At 39.1% G+C, this 24,233-nt stretch overlaps 1 protein-coding gene across 11 annotated transcripts in view; it reads right to left on the bottom strand.

Annotated features, from left to right (window-relative positions):
- Positions 1–24,233, bottom strand: part of SH3D19 (SH3 domain containing 19) — an 83,667-nt gene that overhangs the window by 45,803 nt on the left and 13,631 nt on the right. For 7 of the 11 annotated variants that reach the window (XM_065062686.1, XM_065062675.1, XM_065062677.1 and 4 more), the window contains exon 2: positions 18,762–18,801. Coding sequence is in view for 9 of the 11 variants with exons in the window: in XM_065062675.1 (XP_064918747.1) it covers positions 18,762–18,801 (40 nt within the window). In the remaining 2 variants the exon portion in view is untranslated. Of the gene's footprint in view, positions 1–18,761; positions 19,094–19,131; positions 19,235–24,233 lie in introns of those variants that run through there. The other 4 variants (XM_065062679.1, XM_065062680.1, XM_065062685.1 and 1 more) reach the window with 3 other exon arrangements.

Genomic DNA, 24,233 nt, shown 5'->3' with positions numbered 1-24,233 from the left:
AACTGTTCTCTGAATTGGTTTGGCTAGTCTGGGGTAAACAATGCCTATTTGTCTGGTTTCAGAAACAGTTCAAATGTGGCTTTGCCTCTATCCACACAGCAAGCAAAGCTGCCTTAGAAAACATCTCCATCAGTCATATTTCACTGTACATTCTCGGCAGAAAAGGATTCTGATTTTCCTTCTAAATGCCTCATCATAATGCCGCCTTATCTTTAAGAAACACTTTTAAATTTTATGTTCCTCACAGATGTACCCCAGACTCCTTTTTTAAATTCCTGGTAACTCAAGTCTCTGTCTTTCAGATGTTCATTTTCAAAGCTTTATTCTTCTGCTTTCATTGCTGTGAATAACTACAATCTTTAGTGTTTTACTTCAATCATATTTAGTATCAGACAGGAAGGAGACTGAAGTCTGGTAACATGAATTTGAAATCTTTTGGAGTAGCAAAAACTTTCTATACTCAGAATTCAAGATTTACTTAAGTTTTTATCAGGAAATTAGGAAATCTATAAAGTATGCATGCTCAAATATCAGTAAGAACCAGAAAGAACAAGTTAAGTACTTCTACTGGCCAGAGCATTTTGACCCATTGCAATTTGCCTCAGAATCTGATGAGCGCTTTCAGATAGGAGCAGGAGCAATTATAGGAGTCACCATGTAGACAAAAGTTCAAATTTTCCAGGCAATATGAGGATCAAAAGGGTACACAAAAGACTTCAAAATCAAAGTGCAAAGACCAAAGAAATGAAACATTTCATGAAACCAACCTAGTGAAATATGGATATACCCAGAGCAAGGTAGTTCTGCAAGTATGCAACTATCCATGTAATTTAAAACCCAGGATAACACAGTTTCATTAGAAAATTTATGAGATCACAGGCAAAGCAAACTGTTAGCGGATAGGGTTTTTTTTCCACTTTCCATTAACAGGTCACCCATCAACATTCTTTTGGCAAAGCACTACATTTTCTACCCTCAGGTGAGCTTGATTCGCATATAGCTTATAACAATTTAAATCCTTTAAAAACATGGAAATGGGAATGCATGTAGATTTTGTTTGGTTTTGGTTTTGCCATGAGGGCTTGTAAAGGAACTCTAAATTCCATAACTGTTACACACTAAACCCCAGTAATTTAAGTAAGATGGTGTTCTTGGGGCAAATTGCAATTTTGCCCACACCTTATGCTGAGCCAACACCTCCCTGTTCCACAGGCAACAATTTCTGGTCTCTAGTCCTGTCTTGCAGAGAGGAGATAACGTTACTAATACCCTCCTCTGCTCCACAGTTAATAACACATTTTCTCTCAAACCGTGCAAATAATTAACATCATGAAACTGAATTTAATTCTCCTATTTGATGAGGTAGGAGCTGCAGCAATTACTCTACTGTATGGAGTCCCTGCCTTTTTTCTACCTCTTCCTCCTGTCCATAAGGCACAGAAGTGAACCAGAGCGCACACAAAATCTCCAAAAACACATGTCAAGAAAAAAACAAAGGGAAGAAGTTTAATCCATGTGGGATCTCTGATCCTGGTTCTAGTGCAACTTGCCCAAAAGTTACACCAGAACACTTGAAGGGACTATATGACAATAACCAGCCCCTGGGGGTGGGGGACAGCAGCTCCTGTGTCACCTGTCACCCTGCGACATACATAACCAAAGCCCAAACTCATATTGCCAGAAGAAAACACATAAACCAGCAGGAAGTTTCAGAATATTAAAGACCAACAGCAGCCCAGCCACACCTAATATGGAACAAGTAAAGATGCAACTTCTATGAACCGCCCCACGATTTACCATGCAGGAGTGGACAACTGGAGTAACTCCTCTAACATCCACAGGTTTATCCTAGATCTTGCTCACTGTTAATTTAAAGCACAAACTTTGTTCCATTTCCAGCTAAGGCAGTAGCTTTGTTGAGCTTCCCGTGTCAGCTCCTCAAAAGGAGGAAATAACCCACCCCAACCAAACAGGTTCAGAGGGGATCTGTAAGCTGCTGTAACTGCTAAGCTGAAAGCAGTTGGGTACTTTAAGTCAGCAGTAATATGAAAAGGGTCTCATGGGTCACCATTTCTGAAAGATAAAGAACCCAGAGTGATGTGTTTGAAGATGTTAAAACACCTACTCACTCTTCTTGGAAGGCTTTATTCTGGGTTTCAAGGATGGGTTTTCTAAATATAAACACTTGAAGAAAATGCTTCAAAAGCATATTTTAGCTCTGTGTATTGGGGAAAAAAATTGTCAAAAACTAGACTGGGCAGAGAGCTGTGAACTCTTTAGCAGAGTAAGTGCACTTTCTGTGCATAAGCCATGGTCTCTCCCTCATTAGGAGCTCTTCTCTGACACTTTTACTTGCACTGAGCAGTGCCTCTCTTCAAATCCAACTTCAGCGTAGCTACAGTATTACTCACAGGCTCACTCCTGTGGGGTGACTCCTGACCCAACACAGCGACCATGTGACTATCACTCACGTGAAGAGCCCCTGCACAGCAGTGGGGAGGGGGTGTGGTTCAAGTGGAATAAAGCTCTAATCACACAGGCTTTTCCAAATGAACTGGCAGGGCTTTATGCGTGCCCAGAGCAGGACAGCATTTAAGTCACATGTTATCCAAGCAAAGAGGCCAGGAGGTTCTGAGCTACCTTTTCACCCACATCTTTTGGCTGTTTCAGCAGCAGCAGTGGCTCCAGCCCAGCCGAGGGCACCTCATGGACATGTTTCCCACCAGATGGTGAGCCAGATCTGCTCCTGAGTGCAAACTGGCAGAGGAGCACTGGGTTTTACCTGCCTCTGGAAGGAACAGAGAGTACTGGCTTGGGACTGTCCCCTCCTGCCCATGAGCATATCCACAGCCATTTAGGGGGGGGTCTCCCCAGGCTATCTACAGTCTTCTGCCCTATGGGTTGTGGTATTGCTTGGGATACAAAAGATATCTCAAGCTACCATACTGTCTCAACATCTCTTCTTCATTCACTTCACTTTCCTTTCCTTTGGGGGTGCCAGAGCACTGGAAGAGCTGCGCAGCGAGGTTGTGGAGTCTTCTTCTCTGGAGATGTTCAAAACCCACCTGGATGCGATCCTGTGTAATCTACTCTAGGTGAACCTGCTTCAGCAGGTGGGTTGGACTAGATGATCTCCAGAGGTCCCTTCCAACCCCAACTATTCTGTGATTTTCTGTGACTTCCACCAGTCTCCTGTTGGCTTGCATGGTATTCTCAGCAGGAGTCGAGCAATCCTTCACAAGACCTTGCTTCCTTTATCAGGACTGGAACCTTTGGTTTCTTTATCTAAACTTACACAACAATGAATATTCTACATGAAAACTGATTGTGCTTCTTTCATACATCACTCTAGACACACACAAAAAGTCTGGTGGGAAAAGAAAAGTAATTAAGAAGAATGATCACTTGTTCTAAAAAACAAATATACCAAAGCATCTGCTGCAAAATCTCAAAATTTATCCTTCACATCATGTTATACAATGCTTTCTGTAAGCTATCACTCCTTATGTTCACACACCAGTGTAAAAAGCCTTTTGATATATTTTTAACTGTGATGGTTATTGAGCCTGTCTTACACAAAGACACATATTTAAAAAAAAAAGTTAAAATGTTGCTATTTTTAATGCCTTGGAATGTGAGCCTTTTTAATGCCTTCTTGGAATGTGAGCCAAAAATTTTTAAATAGCTGAGGTTGAAATTACTGTGAGGCAAAACACTAGTTTAGTAGAAAGCATCACATATTCCTGTCAGTTACTTTAGAAATCATGCCATCTTTATAACAGCCTGTGTACTACAATGTAAAATTATTAGAAAACCCCTCTAATATTATTTAGAATACATTATTCCAAAGGCGAGGTGTTTGAAATGCCACCTAAATTATTTCATTGCAGACTGAATCACAGAAAGATCTTAGTAATTTTATAGTTAAATTATGGGTGGTGTAAAAGATCAGATTTACCACCACCCCGATAGGAGACCCAAGACAGTTTGACCAAAAAGCCCCCAAAGTTAGGACAGAAGAACCAGCTATCGCATTGTCATGACATGGATGCCATAGACAGAACTGTAGTCAACTTGTGGATTAAGGGAATCTACACTGAAAAATGTATTAATCCACAGTGATCAGCCTCCTCCATGCCTCAACTGCAGAGGACTCCCAGTCCTCCAACGGATTACGTGACACACGGGCTTCAGGTGCAGTTTTGCCATCGAGTCAACTAGGAAATCAAACCCACCATGGGACAACTTTACTTCTATTTTGGGTCCTGCCCCAAAAGCAAGAAATCCTGAACCAGTAATTAAGTCTAGTGACAATTCAATCCTTGTGACTATGCTGGGGATGCCTACTTCTGTATCACTTAATGTATACGGCTGTGACTTCCCACTGTCTGGACAAGCGAGGATGTAGTCAAAAAGCAGCTAAAATCCAGCTGCTCAGCTAATTAAAACAGCTCACATTTTTCAGCATAAGGAAATCCTTCCAGGAATTGCTCTCTAGCTGTTTCTTCAACCATTTATTACATATTAATGTGCTTGTCACTGTCATACTTGGGCATCATATTTTAGCAACCAAACCATCAATTTTAAGGCAGAACACAGTCAGGAAGTCAAAGCAGATCATGGCAGCAGATGACAACATTTCACACTCTGATTCTCACAGCAAAATAGAGGTCATGAGGCTGCAACAGCTTCCACACTTAATAATGTCCAGGTTAGATCTTGCAGACAATACATCTCCCAATTTTTTTGTGAATTGGAGTCACTCAGCTTGTGTCTCCTGAATTAACTCTTTCCTGATCCAGAGCTACAGACATGCTAGCTAGATTTTCCCCAGCATTTTGTTTCAGACAAAAACCGGAACTCAACTGCACCTTGCCCCTGAAGATGACTGTATGAACACGCTCATTCCAGAAAGGCAAACTCTCGGAGCATTGAAGAGTTTGGCCTTCCTGTAACAGCTAAAAAGATTCTCCTCTATGCCACCTATCAACATATTTTTTACTCATTGTAATAAGCCTGCTAGTATGTTTTGATTAAAATTAATAAACAGTATTTATGCTTTAATGACAATTTAACCATACTAGTAAATATTTCTAGCAATAGAAAGCACCTATAATTTTAATAATAGCATAATAGCAATGTAGCACTATAAATGTACATACAAGTATCACTGAGCTGTTATAGTGACAGTGACAGAATATTTGGGCCCAGCCAGCAATATATTCAGGCAGAAAAGTAAGGGTTAAAAAAACAAAAGGAAGAACCACCTCTTTCAGATAAAACAACATAGCTGTAAACTGCAGCTTTTTCTGATGGAAATTCTTTACTATTAAAGTCTACATAGTTGCTCCATTTGCAAATGGGGAAAGATGGCAGTGCCCTACTTCTACAGTGAAACAATACAAAACAAAGCTTGTTTCTGAAAAACGATTCTTTGGTTCAATTATTTGCAGTAGCATTTTGGTCAGTAAATCAAAGCCCTCTCTAGCCATTGACAGGACATTCTGCTTGCTTCATACATCTCTGTACATCAAATACAATCTGGTGTCTGAATGAGCTCCAGACACTTTGTAATTGACATACAGATGAATAAAATCTGGTTTAATCATGAAGGATGAGCAGGACAAAGGTATAAAGAAAACCTGTAGGCCTGGATCCATAAGATTCAAGGTATCTTTACAGGGTTCTAACTATTACAAAGTATAGATATTAGATTTTCTTCAAGTAGCCTGTGTGCTTCATAGAACATGTAAGTATAGCGTTAAGATTACCTTTAAAGTTTTGTAAAAGGGGAAAGTGGTATGTGAATGTCCTCATATGACTACAAGCATTAATAATGATTACTAACAAAACAGATAAAAACTTTGCTTTACAACAGTATCTGAAATCCCTACTAAACCAGTTACCTACAGATCAGCAAAAAGAAAAGAACGGAGGATGGAAATCACACAAGGTAATGAAAAGATGGGTGCATTTCAACAGGCCTTTTGAAAACACAGAGGCTGAGAACCTTAGGGATAGAAACACAACAGAGTGTGGCTCCAGAGAGGAGCAAGCAGGAACTAAAAAGGGTGTTGACTGCAAAGGCGAGAACTCAGCAGGACCCAGAGGATGCAAGAGCTGGAGGTGAGGAATCCCGAGGAGAATGCTCGAGTGCCTGCAAGCATACAGACTTCAGAGTAGTAATTAAGCCAAGGGAACAAGGTGTAGGTGTTTCTTATCTTGCCTAGATCTGTTTGATTCCTGTGTAAAAATAATCTGTAAATATAGGCCCATTTGCTTCAACTATTGTGCGTCCTTTTGAGGAGGAAACCAGTGTATGTGTGAGGAAGGAGCTCCTGGGGAATCCTGAGGCATGTTAAGGCCTCTGGCAGATGGATAACTGAGCCTCACTTCCAAGAGACAGTACCAAATAGCTTCTACACTCAGTAGTTAAGATAACATCTGGATCCTGCCTAGTCAGAACTTAACGGCACACAATTCCAGCCCTGCGATACAAAAGCCAACTGTTTGAGAAGCATTCAAAATGTAAAATTCAGCCTAAACCACAGAAGTGGGATTAGGAGAAGTGTTCAATGCTGGTGTGACCTCAGTGCCAAAAAATCAGCTGAGTACATTTGAGAATGCTGAGATCTTTGACAAGTTCCATCCCATAGGATTTCCACGCTCCTTTAGCCTAATTCAACTTTTTTGTAGGCCATCCAAGTCAAATAAGCAGTGTGAAATGTGCTGGAGTTTAAGCTTTAGCTGAGTGAGGAAACAAAATAAATTTCCTCATTGTTTTAATTACAGATGTGTGTTGAGAGCAAAGACATTTGTTGTGAAGGGACAGTCTATAAACAGATGTATTAATACAGATGCATCAAATAAAGTGAAGTCTTAACTCAGCACCTAAAAACAGGAAAACAAATCCCCTTCTACACTGTAAATGTGAATCAGCACCCAAAAAAGGTGTGTAAGAATATTACAAGGTCGTGTGTATAAAGAGACATATTGACTTCAAACTGGACATTTATATTTATAAATATAATTTATAATTTAACAAGCAGCAGAAACATTTTCAACCCTCCCATGTTAAAGCCTCACAAAACTATGTTAATGTGTGATCACATCTTGTTCCAATGGGCTGCTGACTCACCCAGTTACACCCTACAGTACTTGAGATCTATGAACTTGTAACAGTTGCCCTTACAGAATGTGCAGTGCACAGGAATCGTAAAATAAAATCTCATAACCACACCCTTACCAGACCTGTCTTTCCAGAAGTGTCCTGCATCCAGCTCAGAGAAATGGCATGCTGGCCTATACACTCTTCCCTTGCCCTTCCTCCAAAAACACTAAAACACTCTCTTTTCTTCTATACCACAGATGCTGACTGAGCTTTTGGTTACAAAATACAGAAAATGATTCCTCAGAAACTTGCACTACATAACAAACCATACATTCATACACCTGTAGGTCTAAAATGTTTACACCCAAGATTAAACATGACCTTTATATTAATTCACAAAGATCTAGCAACTCTGAGATTGCATATCCCAAAAGATACGCATCAAAGATTATTTTTCAAGTCTTGTAATTCTGATTCTCAAAGGATGTAGGTAAGGTATGGTGTATAGGTAAAGGTAATATCTTTGTTAGCCCAAGTCAGGGAAAAACAGCCAAGTTTTTACATACACAAATTATTTTCCAATGGTGAAATAGAAGCACAAACCATCGGATCCAAACAGATTTTTAAAAATCACACCTACGCCTACAAAACCTGAATCTATCTCAAACACACTGCAAAAGCCTGACAGGCAGGCACAACACAGAATTTGCTGTAAGAGCACACAAAATACCTACCCAACAACCGAGAGAAGGCCTTTAACTGCTGGGGACACTTCTCCAGTGAAACAGATCTCATCTTTGAGCAAGTCACCATGAAAACATACTGCAAGACAAGAGGAATTTCCTCCGCCTTCAATCATATACCCTGCCTGTCTTACAACATCATAGGTCTCCAATTATATGGCAAATCAATAAATATTGTAGCCTCTAATGGATGGTTATAACTTGGAAGAAATAATTATTATCATCACCATTCACCACTCAACTACCTTCAGCTTCAGAAACAAACACCTTGTAGAACAGATTGAACCGGACCTTTCTGGGGCAACAGTCATAAGAAATACCTTGCCAAAACATTTCACAGCCATGGAAATCAATGCCCCTCCCTAGCCAGTAAGAATCCCCAAATACAGAAGCTCCTTCACGTACTCCTCCATGCACTTCAATCAATGCACCATATGCCATCAGGTAAATTACTCAGAGGAAATTAAAAAGTATCAGGTTCGGCTTCCTTGGGCAACTGAAATAACAGAAAAACCAGGGACCAGTGGGGTTACCCTTCTCTCATAGCCACTTCATCTCTGACTCTTGATCCCAAATCTTTACAAAGACAAGCTTAGAAAATAATTTAAGGGAGAAAAATCTCCAGTGCAGCTTAAAGGCTCTGGATTCAGATAACACTACAGGTAATTTCTCTAACCTCCACCCTCAGCAATGCCCTGAACTCCAAAGGCAAAAAATTTTTCTCATGTCAGCCAACAACCTTGTCTCCCTCTGCCCTTGCTAACGTGTCTCTGGGCCTCCAAAAGTAATAGTGACCTTTTCCTTAAGGCTGCCTAATTGATTAACATGATCTATTTAAACCTAGAACAACGGCATTTTAACTTCCTCAAGAAGCAGCAAAGCTATAAGGAACGATAGCTCAGTCTCTTACACTACAGAATGCAGAAAGCAGTATGTAAAACTAGCAGACATCAAGTTCGAAAGAGTCAAAGAGACTTTTTAGCATACAACTTAAGGTTAAGCTGTGGCACTGTTTCCCATAAAACACTGTGGGTGCTAAAAGTGTATATGAATTCAAAAAAGCCTAAAGAAAATCCACTGAGGGCTATTAAATACAAAAAGCATCACCCCCCTCTTAGAGGCCCCGAGCCACACAAATCTGGATGCTGACAGAATGTATGGATTCTTTCCAGTGCACACTTGTTTTGTCCATATCTTCTTCCTTAGGCTTCTACTTCACACATAAGCGAAGACAGAATAAGAATACTGGAATAGATGGACTCTTGGTCTGCTCCACAAAGGCCATTTTTACAACTTCAGTTGTTTTTCAGGATGGAAGGAGGTCACCTGTCTGAAGGCTTAATTGTTTTTTTCCAGTTACTTCACTTGTTCTAGTAAGATAAAGCTTAAGATAAAAGGACAAATCTTGAGTTGTTTACTTTTTAAAGGCATTTGACAATTTTTTTTTTTAATCGTGAAAATAATCTTGGCAATTTCTACGGTTACACCTTCCAAGAAGGTTAATCATTTTGTTTTATATTGCTATTCAAGTATATCTGTATTACACTAAGCAAAATACCTGTTTAGCACCTGCAGCAAGGCAGTTAGCACACTAGGAAGCGCATTTTGTCAATTCAAATACTAAGAGACATCATTCAAAAGACCTACAAAAGACAGTATGGGAACAGAAATTAAAGAAAATACAGAGAACTGCGTCATCATTTCAGGTCTGTCTTACATGAAAAAAAAAGTTGTTATTAACAGAAAGCATCGGTAGTCTGTTCACACTGTAAAATGTTCATTTAACAGAACATACTTCCTCATCAACAGCCTCAGAAGGAAGAAAATAGACTGGACAGTAACGCAAATAATCTTCTGTTCTATACACCAGTAAGGTGTGGTAGGAAAGCCTCTCCTGCCACTTTCTTCACTCTATTTGTCCTGTGATATTGTCCCCTTCCTTCTTAGAAGGGGCAGTGGGAAAGGTAATAAACACAATGGTCTTAAAAGCAGTTGCCCAAAAGAAATGGTGTTCTTGGGAGAAGAGGGAAACTTCCTAAACTGGTTCAATCACAAAATGGTATCAGGATTGTTTGAACTAATACTGAACTAATACAAATACTAGATGCTGGTGTGTAAGGGGATGGGGAAGCAGAAGTCCAGGCAACATGGAATAGAAGAATTACAACAGTAAAACCAAAGCTATTTCTTTCCACTAGGCATTTATTCCAAACAAAAATAGTTTAATATAACACGAGACCACTGATGCGCTTCTTTTGCTTGAACTAGATATTATGTTGTAGATCGAAAGAGGGATTTAACAAAGTAATCATTGTTTGTGTTTGGAACACTATTATTAGATTTGGACCTTGTCTTTAATTAGAAGTCAACCTTTGCCTCAAGCCTCAGGAGATGGGAATGTCCACTATACCCAGAACAGATGACAAACCTCTCTTAACAACTCTCCCAAGATTAAGATGTGGCAATGCGTACTTATAAAGACCATTCTTACATGAATACTTTCCACATTTAGGGTTGTGTGGTCTAATTTCAGTCCCCTGTAGCAAGGGACCTGCCCATGACCTGCCTTGGTTGTAGCCTCCAAGGGAACAGGCAACATGACTTTTTGTACCATGGAATCTTAGCTCTCTTCCTGAACCTGAGGTAGCTGGAAACAGATGCAAAAGCAGCTCATCCATGTCTACACTAAGGACTAGTTCTAGCTCAGTTGAGCCTGTGGTTTGTCACAGATGGCCAAAACTAGGACAAATCCCGTATGTAAACATGGCCTAAATTCAAATGGTGATACTTGCACTGAGCAAAATGCTGCTGAAGCTTTGTAGCAAAATCAGAAATGTAATCTGTCTTACAAATGGCAGGATCAGAGCCTAAAGTACAGCTGTGCAAAATGCACAGAAAGCACTAAACAGGAATACAATAAGAAAGAAAAAACTATCAATGTGATAGTCCTCACTAGGAATATTTCTCCTCCGTGATGTAGCGAGGATGCAACTATAAGATGCTTTTAAAGAGTTCTTCATCAACCATTTCAACATTCAACCTGCCAAATCTGATGCTACTTATGGTAAACAATTACCTATACTAGAATGACCTACAAATACCACAGAATAACTTGAAACGAAATGACAAAGTAGGTGAGTAGTACAGAAAATAAAATAAAAAATAAAAATAAAAAAAAGTGAAGCAATAACAATCTCTTCTCTCTTGTGCACATCAGAGTAAGTGGCCATGGAAACCAACACAATATAACTGCAAACTGAGCTCTCCCACTCAAATTCCAGAGGTGACGGAAAATGTGGATACTGACCTGAGCCTAGAGAAAAACCTACACAAATCTTTAGGGAAACAAACCAAAGCTCAAGTATCAGCTCCAGCACTCTCAAAATATCTACATAAAATTCTTTCAGAGAGAACCAAACGACAACTAATACTTCTGAGCTGGAAGTTTACAGCCTGCTGAGTCTGCCTCCTCAGCCCTGACACACATCAGGGCAGTTCCTCCTCCTTCTCGGCTTTCTTTGAGACTATTACAAATACCTTTGGAAAGAATTATCTTCCAGCCTTCTTTCCCATTCCCCAGATGTATTTCATGTGCTATTTGTCATTGAAACCTCTTGGGAAAAAAAAAGAATAATCATAAAGATGCAGAATTATAACCATGCCTGATTAATTTGGCCCATCACACATTACTTACAAATAGAGAATTCCAGTTCTCACCATAGCTTCCATTCACCTCTAAGCAGAGTTAAAAGACAAAGCCTTATGGCTCTTTTAAAGAGAATTGTTGCCGTTTTATAAGGGAAAAGTGAAATATTGTCAAAATAACCTTTAAAATGAAAGCTCCATTATTAAAAAAAACCTGCAACGTGTAATTGTGTGCTTCCTGGAACCACCTTTTCTAGAACTAAGGTCTGTCATGTTTTTTTATGCCTCAGACAATTCTCCAAATGCCCAAGGAAACTGGCCTTTTGGCTGGATGGTCCTTGGTATCTTCTACAAGAGTATCCTCCAAAAGGTGATGGGACAGTGAAATTTGCTCATGTACCCAAGATGCCTAAAGGAGCACTGAAATTCTTTCAGTGAAGAAGGAGAGTGAACCCTTTTCTCCTTATTTCTTCAACCACCATCTTCTTATTCTCAACACTATTTTCCATTATGAACTAGCATAAGCACTGGAGAGCAGCCCAGACAAGGGAAGGAGTTGTTCAGGGCACCAAAGCAAACAGTCCTGCAAAATTCCCTTTACAGAAACCAGGAACAGAGCGCTCTTTTATTAAAACAAATCCCTATTCTCTGCTTAGGAATAAGGAATCTGGAAGGCTGGCTAGGATGCGCCCTTCACAATAACTCTTTACTGCTGAGAGATGAACAGCCAAAAATCCCCAACACAACAGTGATTAATTGGTGGCATTAAAACAAACACCCACAGCAACAGGCTTTAGATACTCACATGATCCGTAATTGCCAACAACTAAGCTGAACCCATCTGCCATTTATTCCCCTGCTCTACCTGTGATTTTTTTTTCTTTTTTTTTCACATTTACACATAAGTATAAACTCAGAAGGGAAAATTAACATTGCAAAAAATAAATTAAACATAATGATTTACTGCTGCAAAGAAGCTGTCAAAGAAATATGCAGCTTATTCTCCTCTAGAGAGGCACATCTCTGACATGCACAGCACGTGCTGCTGACCAGAGACACATGATAAACAAAGACACATAGGCAGATTCCAGCCTCAAGTTTCAGCAGTTTAAATCCACATTTAACCAGTGGAATTGCATCACACTCTGAGTGACTGAGCCCAAAATTTAGCTCTCAAAATGAAAAAAAAATGAGCCATATGATCCTACTTTTTGGATACCAACAACAAAAGTCATGATGCTGAGCCCTTGCTTCCAGCTCTGCTATTGATTTATTGTGCGACTTGCAAGAAATCACTCTGCCCTCCTCTGCTGAACTTGCTCCATCTGTAAAGTGGAGACACAGCTATTTTTTTTCCCTGGAGATCAGCTTTCTGATCCAACTACCCACATGAGCACTGATAACAGCCCAAAGGAGGGAGGAAGATCCTCCCTTCTGCAGCAGCGTTGGCTTAGCTCAACTCAGGGCAATTATGAAACTGTACCCTGAGCGTTTGGGAAGGAGACAAGATTTCTGGAAAAACACTTTTTGTTACATTTATTTCTGACCTACTGGGAGCAGGACTTTCCTCTTTCCCACACCCTAAAAGTATGCTTAGACTAAGAATAACCTGCTACTTCCTAGCTTTAAAAATCCTAAAAGCTAAATATAAAGAATAAAAATGTAACAGTGAAACAAGTGTCATCCCTCAACATTCATCCTTTCTTCTACACAGACCCCTTCCCTTTCAAATGGAGTGTCAGCAATGTTCAAAGTCTCAAACTTCAGATCTGTATTATAGCCTGTTACACTGGCTGAGTGGGCAAAAGCCTGAAATTATCCTCTGTCTGGAACAGCTGCATTGATGAGGTGATGCAGACATTGTCGGCAGACAACACAAGACTTTTGAACAACAGGAATGAAAAACTGCATTTCGGGATGCTTGTGAGAACAAATCTGGTCCTTACAGATATTAAGTAGTCCAGTGTTTGAACTAAAGAATTAGATTTAGACTGGTTCTTTTGATACTGTTTCCCACAGCATTATCATTTGGAAATCAAGTTAGTATGAGACAGATGAGCAGCCTGTAAGTGGGCTGAGCTAAGTGGGCTCAATCTCTCTAGACAGTTTTTCAAGACATGGCTAGAAAAAGACACCACAGGCCTGATCTAGTGTTAGCACCTCCCCACTATGACCAAGATGTTCAACTACATGACCTGCAGAGGTCCCTTCCCACCAACAGTCCCACCCCATTCTGTGACTTCTCAGTACAGAAGCAACAGCAACAGCAGCACAGGTCTCTCTGCCCATTCAACTAAGGCACAACAGAGAAGCAGAGGTCTTGGGTAGGGTTACAAGAGCACCCCTCACTCTTTTCAATGCCCAATTCCAGTGCAGTAGTCTGGATGTTAAATTTGCCTAAAACACACAAAATCTGTTAAGTAGTCTAGAAAATTAGCAGTGAAATTACTTCTGAGAACAAAACAACTCAAGTTTTACACACACAAATGTCAGCAGCAATTTGTGAGGGGCTTCAAATTAGAAACCCAGGATCCAGGGATTAGGAACTAGTGAGATCTTTGCAGCAGAAGGAAGGACTCTCATATTAATTCCCATTCAGATACATAAAACTGGGATTATTAAATGACTGACCGCAGGCTGACTGTAATGGTTACAACATGGAAAAAATCCTGTTCCTGTCTGTTTTCTCAAGACCTCAAAAGCATATTGATTTGTAAAAGCACATTGATTTAACCGTAAAGTGAGGACAGTTCCACTACATTCTCAGGCCTGTGCCTTAAGACTCCCTTCATGCTCTGTTAAAGGCTTAAGATCTTAATTAAAAGGTGTCTTCCAGGCTTCACAGATTATCTGGGAAAACACATTATTAAGATATAATCAGACCATTAGTGTTATATTTATTAAACACAATTCCACAAGATCAACATTATATAGCAAAGGAAACTGAAATGCAGAGAAGCTTTCACTAATGGAATTCTGCTACATAAAAAAACCCTAACAAGATACAAAATACCATTCACAAAAATGATAGCTTTATTTATCAGATCTGCACCAAAGGGATGTGTAGCCCTTTTGATCAGCCACTTCAAGTGCTTCTTTGTAAAGGAACAAAAGAAGGGTTGTGTCTATTTGTATTGTTGGCTTGATGTATTTTAAATTAAAAAGCCCAATTTAGTTTGATCAAATGAAGGCAACCAGCTGTAAAAGAACTTTAGCACATTACAATCAGCAGGCAGACTGTGTGCCAATAAAACCTAGAATCTATTTCTAGAAATGAACTAATTATTTTCTTTCTCCTCCCCATTTTGAGGGCAAGCTTTCACAGTAGACTCCTAGATTTTAAAAATCAAAATCTCTTGATGGACTCCAAGTGGTTGATATGCTATTAAATCTCCCAATAAATTGTTGCAGTGTTTAGCTACCTTCATCCTCTCCATCTCCAAGGTCAAGGCAACCACAATGAATTATTATATCACATTACAAGACTGTGTTTCAGTATTTTTTGATCCATAATCCTTACCCCAAAGGAAAAAAAAAAAGGCATAATGAAATTAATCCAGTTCCTTCTACAAGCTTTGCTCATGTTCAGGGATTAACTGCAAATATGTGGATGCCTGAAACCTTCTCTTCTATCACTATCATATAATTTTCAGTTTGAAAACATTTAGAGGCATAAGAATGAAGTGTCCACTTCTTTTGACATAATTGACCTGAGTTACAGCAGTGCATGACCTGAAGCTATCAGAGCAGACAATGCACGACCTGACAGTAAAATCAAGACTTAGTGATAATTACAGACCACTGTTCCCAGTACAGACATATTTTTAATATTGTCTGAAATATGGCAATTGAAGGATGGTTAATGTTAGGTCATGAAATAAAATGTCTCTTGATAAGAATTTAACATAGCAGCAATAGGTATTATTTGGATTCAGGGAACATTGGTTTTGATCTTACTAATGTACTAATATTTAACAAAAAAAAAAGAGTGCAGACTGACACATGAAAAAGATAGCCACAGGCCCTGTTCTCCTACTCCTCACTTTAGATAAACTCTCTTTTGTGGCAGATGGTTGCTAATTGCCAAGAGACAAAAGACTATATTAATGCACATTTTGTAAGCATTATCTATCATCTGCTTCCCTCCTGTTAAACATTACCTATGATCTCTGGTTCATACACTCCCCAAATTTTCTCCAGCGTCATGCAAGATCCCAGTATCACCACTCAGAATAACTCCATCTTCCTGTAGCATTTCTCCTGTACTAAACATTTGATAGGCTAGTAACAAAACCAGAATATTTGTCAGAGTTCCTGATAATGCTATAAATGTTTCACCCTGCATTATCTAAATGGCATCATCCTATAATAAAAGGAACTATATTAAAGACCATTTATATACTGTTCTATCTAAAACAGATTTTCTATGCTTCTCATTGCAAATGAATTATGTCCAAGCTATGTTTTAAAATTATTCCTGTTTTATTGTATATGAGCTCTTCATCCCTTATACTGCGAAGACTCAAACACAAGCTGATCTAGAAATACACAGATACAGCAACATAGAAGAACACAGTGTAGAAAAGGACAAGCTTTAGACACTGCCAATCACAAGAAATATTGTTATGTTATCTTTTTATTAAGCTGATTGTGTTCCAGACTGAAATTTCACCTTACAGACCCTGAAGAGGACTTCTGGCTGGTGGTGTTTGGGCTACTTTTTTTTTGTCTCTTCTTATGCCAGTGTTCCACACATCTGTGATTAGACTGGACAGAGTTCTGGGCAATATCTCACTGGGGCTTTGTATGAAATAAAACTTCTACTTCTCTGTCTCAGAAACTTCTACACCCACTATTTCATCTTAGGATACGTACCTTTCCTAAGGTTCATTGCATCTGTCTTCATCTGGCCAGTTAGTATCCCCACTTCCACCTCCATTATTTTATAGTAATTTTAGTGAAGAAGTTCTTGTTACTAGACACTAGACCTTGAGTCCAAGTACAAAGGCCTGTAGGGTCATTTTTGTTGCACTTTAGATGATAAGAGGGATGCTCTATTGCACTTTTAAGAGATGCATCCCACAACATGCAGCTTAAGGAAAAAGTAGACAGGATTCCATGGAGTCAATGTATTTTGTCTTTCCCTTTTCATGAGCTGTCCCCAGAGAAGAAAGTGTCGTGACTGTAGTAGCTCATCATAAGATGGCATAAGCCATAAAACTGTCCCCAATGGAACTCACACAGCTCTAAAATGCTGCTCATGTTACAAGAGGAGCATGCTTTGTGCTTTAAGTCGTCCATACTTCACTATTAAGTCTTCCCTCAGTTCTTACAGCAAGGGGCTCTTGTCTTCAGGCAGCTGCAGCTCTTTTCCCAGAAATGATATGGTCAGACTGGGGATAAGAATCTTACCCAGCAATCTGTCACCACAGGATTACGCTTCCAGCTATAATGAGAGATGAACCACAGAGTGCAGCAGTATCAATTAGCAGAGTACATCATCTCAGTAAGGCAGGCTGCTCCTGCTCTAGCCTAGAAGCAGCAGCAAGACATGCACAAAACCCATCACCCTTTAAACAATTATTTTCTTCCTCATAGCTCATCCCAAAAAACGGAACTATCATGACACGATGGCCAGTGAGATTGAGAAGAGAGCAGAAGATACATAGATATGGTTAGAAAGCACATGCACTACTGAAAGGAACGAAACACGATTGAAAGTGGCATTTTTCTCAACATGATGAGCAACCCACATTATACTGTTAATTTGTCTGTGCTTTCCAACATGTGAATTTGGAACCTGTAACCCCAACAATGCAGGGCAGTATTTTATTGTCAGGGCTGGTCCACATTTGAAATTCCAATTCCATGGAAAAAAAAATCTGAAGTTTTACTTTGCTTTTGGTTCCAAATTAGAACTTCTAAAATATACTCCAGAGCAAAAGGTACCGGTGGGAAGGACCAGCCAGAAAAAATGGTAACAGCCTGAACCTGTTTCAACCTTAAATGGAACATTTTGACAAAATTAGATTTCATTTTGATAATGACTTGGATTTATTTGACATTATTGTAATATGACATGATCGAATAAAAGTTCAAACATGTAGACTGTAACTGCATCATTTTAAGAAAAAAGCTAAGTATTTTTAATTACAAAAGGAAATACAGTGATTGATGTTTTAAGTAGATACAAGCAATTAAAAACAAAGGCAATACTCCCCTGCAACTTAAACACACTGCTGGAAACAGCTGCAGGGCTGTTGCAGATATGGGAGGGAAGGGAAAAGCATCCTCTTCCATCTGATCACATGGCAGACACAACACATCAGCTGTGCTATTAAAAGAGCCTACAGTTCCCTCTGTTCTAGCTATAAAAACCACCCCACTGTACTGTAAAACTGTAACAAAAAAGTCAGACTGTAAAAATCAAATGAAAAGGTTATGCCATGTCAGAAGGTTGGACATGAGGGGCATCCTTTGGAAATTCTTTTCACAAAGGAGTGGGAGAGCCAGAGTTAGCTGGTCTGCTCTATCACTTCATTAAAATCCCATTATCCACCACAGGATATGGACAGGATCCTATTCCCTGGTGGAGAATTGAGAGGGAAAGTTTGGCAAATAAGGCAAAAAGAGATTAAAAACAAAAAAAACCACGAGAGGATAAGAAGGAGAACTACAGGATAGTCAGAAGCTTAATGGAAAATGTGGCCTTGCAAATCAATAGCTTATAGGTTCATGGCAATTGCTGATGAAAATCCTAAATAAACATAAAATGTTTGTGTGTTTTATTTAATACCCGTTCATTTGCTTCTCTCAGTTTTGAAATACTAGGTATGATGGGATCAGAGTTAGTGGAATAAATAATAAAGTTGCTATTCTTAACTGAACCAAGAATTATTTTCCTTGCTACAGAAGCAAACAGTCCAAAGAAGCAAAAGTCATGAGGGCTTTTTGTCTTAAACCACAGTTTTACCAAACCACCCTGTATGTGATACATAAAAAGCCTCTGAATTTCAAGTGCACACGATTACAGTGTAGTAAACGCTGTTAATTCCTTGGAAAATGTTTCCCATAAGGAATATAAAACAATTACCTTAAACACAGAGTTATTTTGGTATTCCATTACTGTTACCAAAACAGAGAAGTAGAATAATGGTATTTTTATTTTTCTGGCTGATTTCCTAGTTCATCCCATAAAAGGAAAAAATTAAAGAAAAAAAAGGGAGAGAAGGGAAAAATAAATACAGAAATATGGTTCTTACCCTGAAGAGCGGCAGTCTGGTTTATTTCTTTCAGAGCGATCTGTGAGAAAGGAGGCATAGGATCAGCACAAAAGTTGGATGTTCTTTAGCAATAATCGCGTAGAAGTCTTAAAAGAACTGTGACTAGCAAAACCAAAAGCTGATTCTGGTATAAAACTATTTTTCTGCACAGAACTACATTGCTTGAGACCAAGTAAAATTACTGCAAGTTTAACGTTTGTTAAAATTCCTCTACTCAAAACACAGTGTATTTAATGTTTTGTATTAATGCTTTGGAAGCTTCCCCTCCCTTTAGTTGAAATAAATAGGACGTTAGTTTAGGGTAAAAATAAGGGAGAGGGAAGAGGAAAAAAGAAAAACCACAGATTACTCAGCGCAAAAAAATCATTCCATGAATCACGGCTGGCAGAGTTCCCCGACAGGATGGGAGAAAAATCAGCAGTTGGTTGCAGCAACATCTGCAAATACACTGAATCCAGTGCAGCCCCATCATTAACTCTTCCACTTCTGGGTGTTCTAGATCCTGAATCATTCTGTGTTTTTAGAAAACGTTTTGTTTAACCTGTGAGTATTTCAAGAGGCTTACCTGCACTAATGAGACTGACCCACAAATAAAAATTTACACAGCACAACAATATCAACTCAGATAAACTTCTTTTGTTGAACAATTTATCAGCTGCTAAAGTCATCTCACATACATTTCTAAGTTTGCTTTGTTTATTTATTTTTGAAAGCTCTGATATGCAAAGGGAGTATCAAATACTTCTCCTAAGAGTTAAGATTATCATACAAGCACTACGAAGTAATCACTGTGTTGTGTTATTAGAATTCACATATTATCAGTTATATTGTAAATCCAGAATATCTCCTACTGCATGACTTTTGAACTACCTGAAAGAAATAATTGAGATTTGTGTCCTCCTAAAATACATATATCCTAAGATTAGAGAGGGTTTTAATAATTTACTACAGAAAGATCTACTATGCAATTAGAAGGATATTCTTACACCTATACATAATCCCCACTGACCATGGTAATTTTGCTTCTGATTCCACCTATGTGTATTTTAAACAGAAAGCTATTTTTCTTGTGCTGGTAAACACTTTGCTGAAAAGCTTGTCTGTACAGAATAACAAGTCCTCCTAAAAAAAATTTCATACTCAGATGTTGTATTTTTAACCTTAAAGCTCTGCATTTGAAAGAAAATTTGTTCTCTTGATAGCACATGTTTGTATAGTTTTCTCTCATGTACAGAATAAATATTTTCCTCTCAAAGTTTCATGTGCTCATTTGACTGTTCTCATTAAAGCTGTAAAAAAAATATTGCATGTTAAGAGTACCCAAAGAAGTATCTAATGTTTTTTGCATCCACAGGTGCTCCTATTGAGCTGTCATAGCCACACAGTGTATAATTTATTGTGTTCTGACTCACAGCAACCTCAATTTCATCACACCATGTGCTACTCTGTTAGCTAGAAACAGCATGGTATAGTTCAAACCAGAGCTGCAGCTGCAGTTCAAACACACACAGAAAGGCTCCTTCCATCCTTACAGTTTGTTCATGGAACCTCCTAACCTGTGAGCACCGAAAAAAATAAGGTCGGACTTCCTACTGAAACCTGCTTGCCACCTGTTTCTTGTTGTCAGTGCTCCCTGCAATGTATGCACCCATGATCAAACAGCATTCAGACAAAAACTCCCCACTTCTAAAAAGATCATGTGAATAAGCCAGTGAGAAGGAAGAAAAGGAGTCAGAGCCCAGGTAAACACAGCATCTGGGAGCTCTCCCCTGAACCCACACCTGTTTGCAAATCCACCACAGCCCAGCCACCGCGCTGCAACCTGCTCCTTCAGGAAGTCAATGCGATTCCCTTTTCTCCTTTGTTTTATTGAAATGTTGAAACAGGAAATATTAGCTTTGTTTTTACACATTTTATTTACTGCTAAACTTAGTGAAAGCACATCATCCACATGCATGCTGGTCTTGCTAAAGTGAACAAAGGGAAATATAATCCTACAAGCAGACAGTTAGTATTTTAAAGTAGAAATAAAACCCGCACCTATTTAAGGTTATTGTGAACTTGATCTTTTAAATTTGATTTAGTATGAAGTGCAACAAGAGACTCAAAGAGCTGAATCTTTCAATTTAGTTCTTAAATTCTGCAATTCTATATGCTCTTTTGGCATTACATATAAGCACCAACTCAAATAATGTCACACACCTCTAGAATTCTGAAAGACCAGAAGAAATAGCCAACCCCCCCCTTTTTTTTCTCCCCACAAACACATAAATATGTTGTTACATTTAAACACCCACACACGCAGATCCCATTCCTGCATTCCGAAGGCAAATCCTTGGCTTGCAAAAGATGGGTCACAAAAGTCCACGCCCACAGTTGATTGCTTTCTACTCTATACATGTTACCTCGGCAAATGAGAGATCTCTTTGTAATCTTTTCCAACAGAAATAAGCAAGAAGACCATATAGATGCAAAGACTTGAAAATCAAATCCTGCACTACAGATCTTCCTCTCTATCAAAGACATAAATAGCTATAGAACATTAATGGCCATTATGTCTTTCTAGCACAACACTGTATATCCTTTAATTCGTAACTCTGGAAGCCAGAACTGCACGTCAGATTAGAGCAAACACAGCACGTCTGCATGCACAATGAAGAAACAGGGCAGCCTGCACTCCGGCATGGGAAATTTACAGGAAAAAATTCCACTTCACGTGACAGATACTACCTTCCAGACACAAGCTTCCACAGATGAGACACTGATCTCCCTTTCCTTGCATTGCTAAAGTAATACAATTCCTTACTGCATATGTATAAATAGCTGTAGTCAAACAGGTTAGGAATTCCTAAGCAGCTAATACAAACTAGAGGAGTGTATTGCTTCATTTCAAGTTTATTTTGGCTAATGAGCTGTTTGTGAAAATTAGCATAATCTCCCTAACCTGGCAGAGGAAACAGTGTAGTTTGGGCTTTGTGCTAACACAGCAGATCTGTTCTCAATTTACTGATAATTGCCCTAGATGTGGTGCGGTGCTATCACCTCTCTAATTTTCTATGGCAGATTTTTGCCAGGTAGTTCAGACAGCTCAGGTATCACAGACATAAGCCACAGAGCTGGTTCTTCCACAGACAGATAAAAGCTCTTTCTACCTGTCCTTCAATCCACAATTCGCATAGTCAGAAACGTGCAGTCTCTCAGTTCATACGAATCAACCATCCCTCAACCTCCTGCAGTCCATACTTTAAGAGATTTTCTCTGTTTCATACTAGTATCTACTCTTTACAAAATCTTTGCTGTCCTTACACAAATAGAGCCAGTGCAAGAGAAACACTTTAACCTTGTTCAGCAGCAGGGTACAGTGCAAGAAAGCAGGGAGCTGGCAGGTGGAGCAGATGAGGTAGAAGAAGTCAGAGACTCCTGGCTGAGGTAGAGAAGACTGGTGCCAAGTTTTAAGCACTGCAGAGAAATTAAGGAAAACATCAGGACACAAAGATCTGTTATTCATACCACAACTGTTCTGCAAATCTAGTGTTTATTTACAAAATTGTGCTGTGTATATTTCATCAACAGCATGGACATGTTATGCCTTTTTTCAGCATTGAAAGATTGAGCAGCAGACAGAAAGGCCATGTTCCCGTTGTTTTAGAAAGAGTCAATTTTCTTTAACTGGTGATTCTTTTACCCTTCGAGCATGGGAAAATGATCTTGTTTGTTTGCTTTTAATATGATTTTTCTTCTCAAGGAAAATATAAACATAACCATCAGGAAAAAAATAACTGACTCAACATTATTTCAATTGGTCTACAAACTCAGAATAGTTTAAGTTTTTGCCAAAAAGACCACTAAAGCAGAAAACAATAGCTTTTAGGGCATTTACTTTTGTCTCTGGAAAGACAAGCAAAGAAAAGGAAAAAGGCAACTCACACCAAACAGAGCCATTGTTTTCCTCTGTTTATTTTGCGAGCTTCTTCAAAGTATCTCGTTGCCAAGAGTGACTTAAACTGAAAAGTGTGCTCTCACTAGAAAAAAATTTAAGTATAAACATGAAATATTGTTGGAAAATGAGTGGAAAGTTAACGCACATTCTGCCACTTCGAACTTTCAAAACTACTGGGGAACTTCCAATGGAACTGCCTCCCAAGGCAGGTAAGTTCCTGCTCTTAATCCCATCCCACTGCTTGGTCTCCCTTAAAAGCTGAATGAACTGTTTATTCAGTTGAATGAACTGAAGCCAAGGGGGGACATGCCATTTCTGGGAAATTCTGTATTTTTCACCTTAATTATGAGTCTTGAATTGAGCCACCACCAGAGGGAGCAGGACATCACAACACTCTTGACTGGTAGAGGAACCAGCTGGCTCTTTTTAGCCTCTGATGGCACAATAGCAGTTTCACAATGAAAAGTAGCAGGAGATGCTCATAACAATACTTCTGTAACAAGATAAACCTCTAGATAAACCAGGCAATGGGAACATTGGGCTCTTAAGCAGTGCTGGCAACATCAAAATACAAAATATACAGAGAAGTCACATTCTCAGAATAGGCAATAGTTGAAAGAGGCTGTACAACTGCCCTGACTGGAATGCATTAGTCCCCAATGAACACGCTTCTGTAAACTCCCAGGCCTTAACAAACCTCCATGATGAGACTGATGCAGCAGCATTACAAGGCATCATGTAGAAATGTGAAGGCTCCTACCATCATTGTGGCCAAATGGTGCAACAGTCCCTGTTAGCCAATTGCATTAAATCAAGAGCCCAAAATCTCCATTTCAAATTGCCAATGTAGACAGAGCCCTCACTCAAACTAAACTGCACATTTGCTAGGGAAAGAAAAATAATCTGCATTTGTGCAGGATTTTCAATGCTAGTTGTTCTGTTTGCACTGAGATAAGCAATAACTGCCATTGACTTTGCAATCTTTTTGTCTTCCATTCTGTTAAGGCACACTGCAGCTCACGGCGACTCTTCCTTCTCTTTAGCGCTTCTCTCAGAACAACGTAAATTAATTCCACTGTATATAATTGACTATAAATTTCACTCAATTTTATTAGGAACTGCTATACAGCAAACCCCATAAAACCGAACATTTATTCATGTATTTTAGTATTGTAACAGCAGTGTCCCTTATCAGTTGTTTAAAAGGCAGAAGGCCTAAGGAGAGATTAATGAGAGGGTTGGAAGAAACATTTTTCATTTAGTTTATGTATAGCCTTCCCTTTATTCCAAAAGGCCATAAAAACAGGACACACTCAAAGTTTATAATTGTAAAGGCAGACAGTTTTTATACTGGCTTTAAATTCTGCGGTATGCTGCTGAATTCCAGAGCAGTACATTGCGGGGGAAAAAAAAATACAGTATAACGCCCAAATGAGATTACACTAGTCTGTCAGTTTTAATACTAAACAGTAACTGAGTCTTGTAAGCACAAAACATTCCTACAGGTTTTT

This window comes from Columba livia, chromosome 4 (genome assembly GCF_036013475.1).
Source record: "Columba livia isolate bColLiv1 breed racing homer chromosome 4, bColLiv1.pat.W.v2, whole genome shotgun sequence".
Classification (NCBI taxonomy): domain Eukaryota; kingdom Metazoa; phylum Chordata; class Aves; order Columbiformes; family Columbidae; genus Columba; species Columba livia.
The sequence above is the reverse complement of the archived record's forward strand: the minus strand, read 5'-3'. Positions and strand labels throughout refer to the sequence as shown.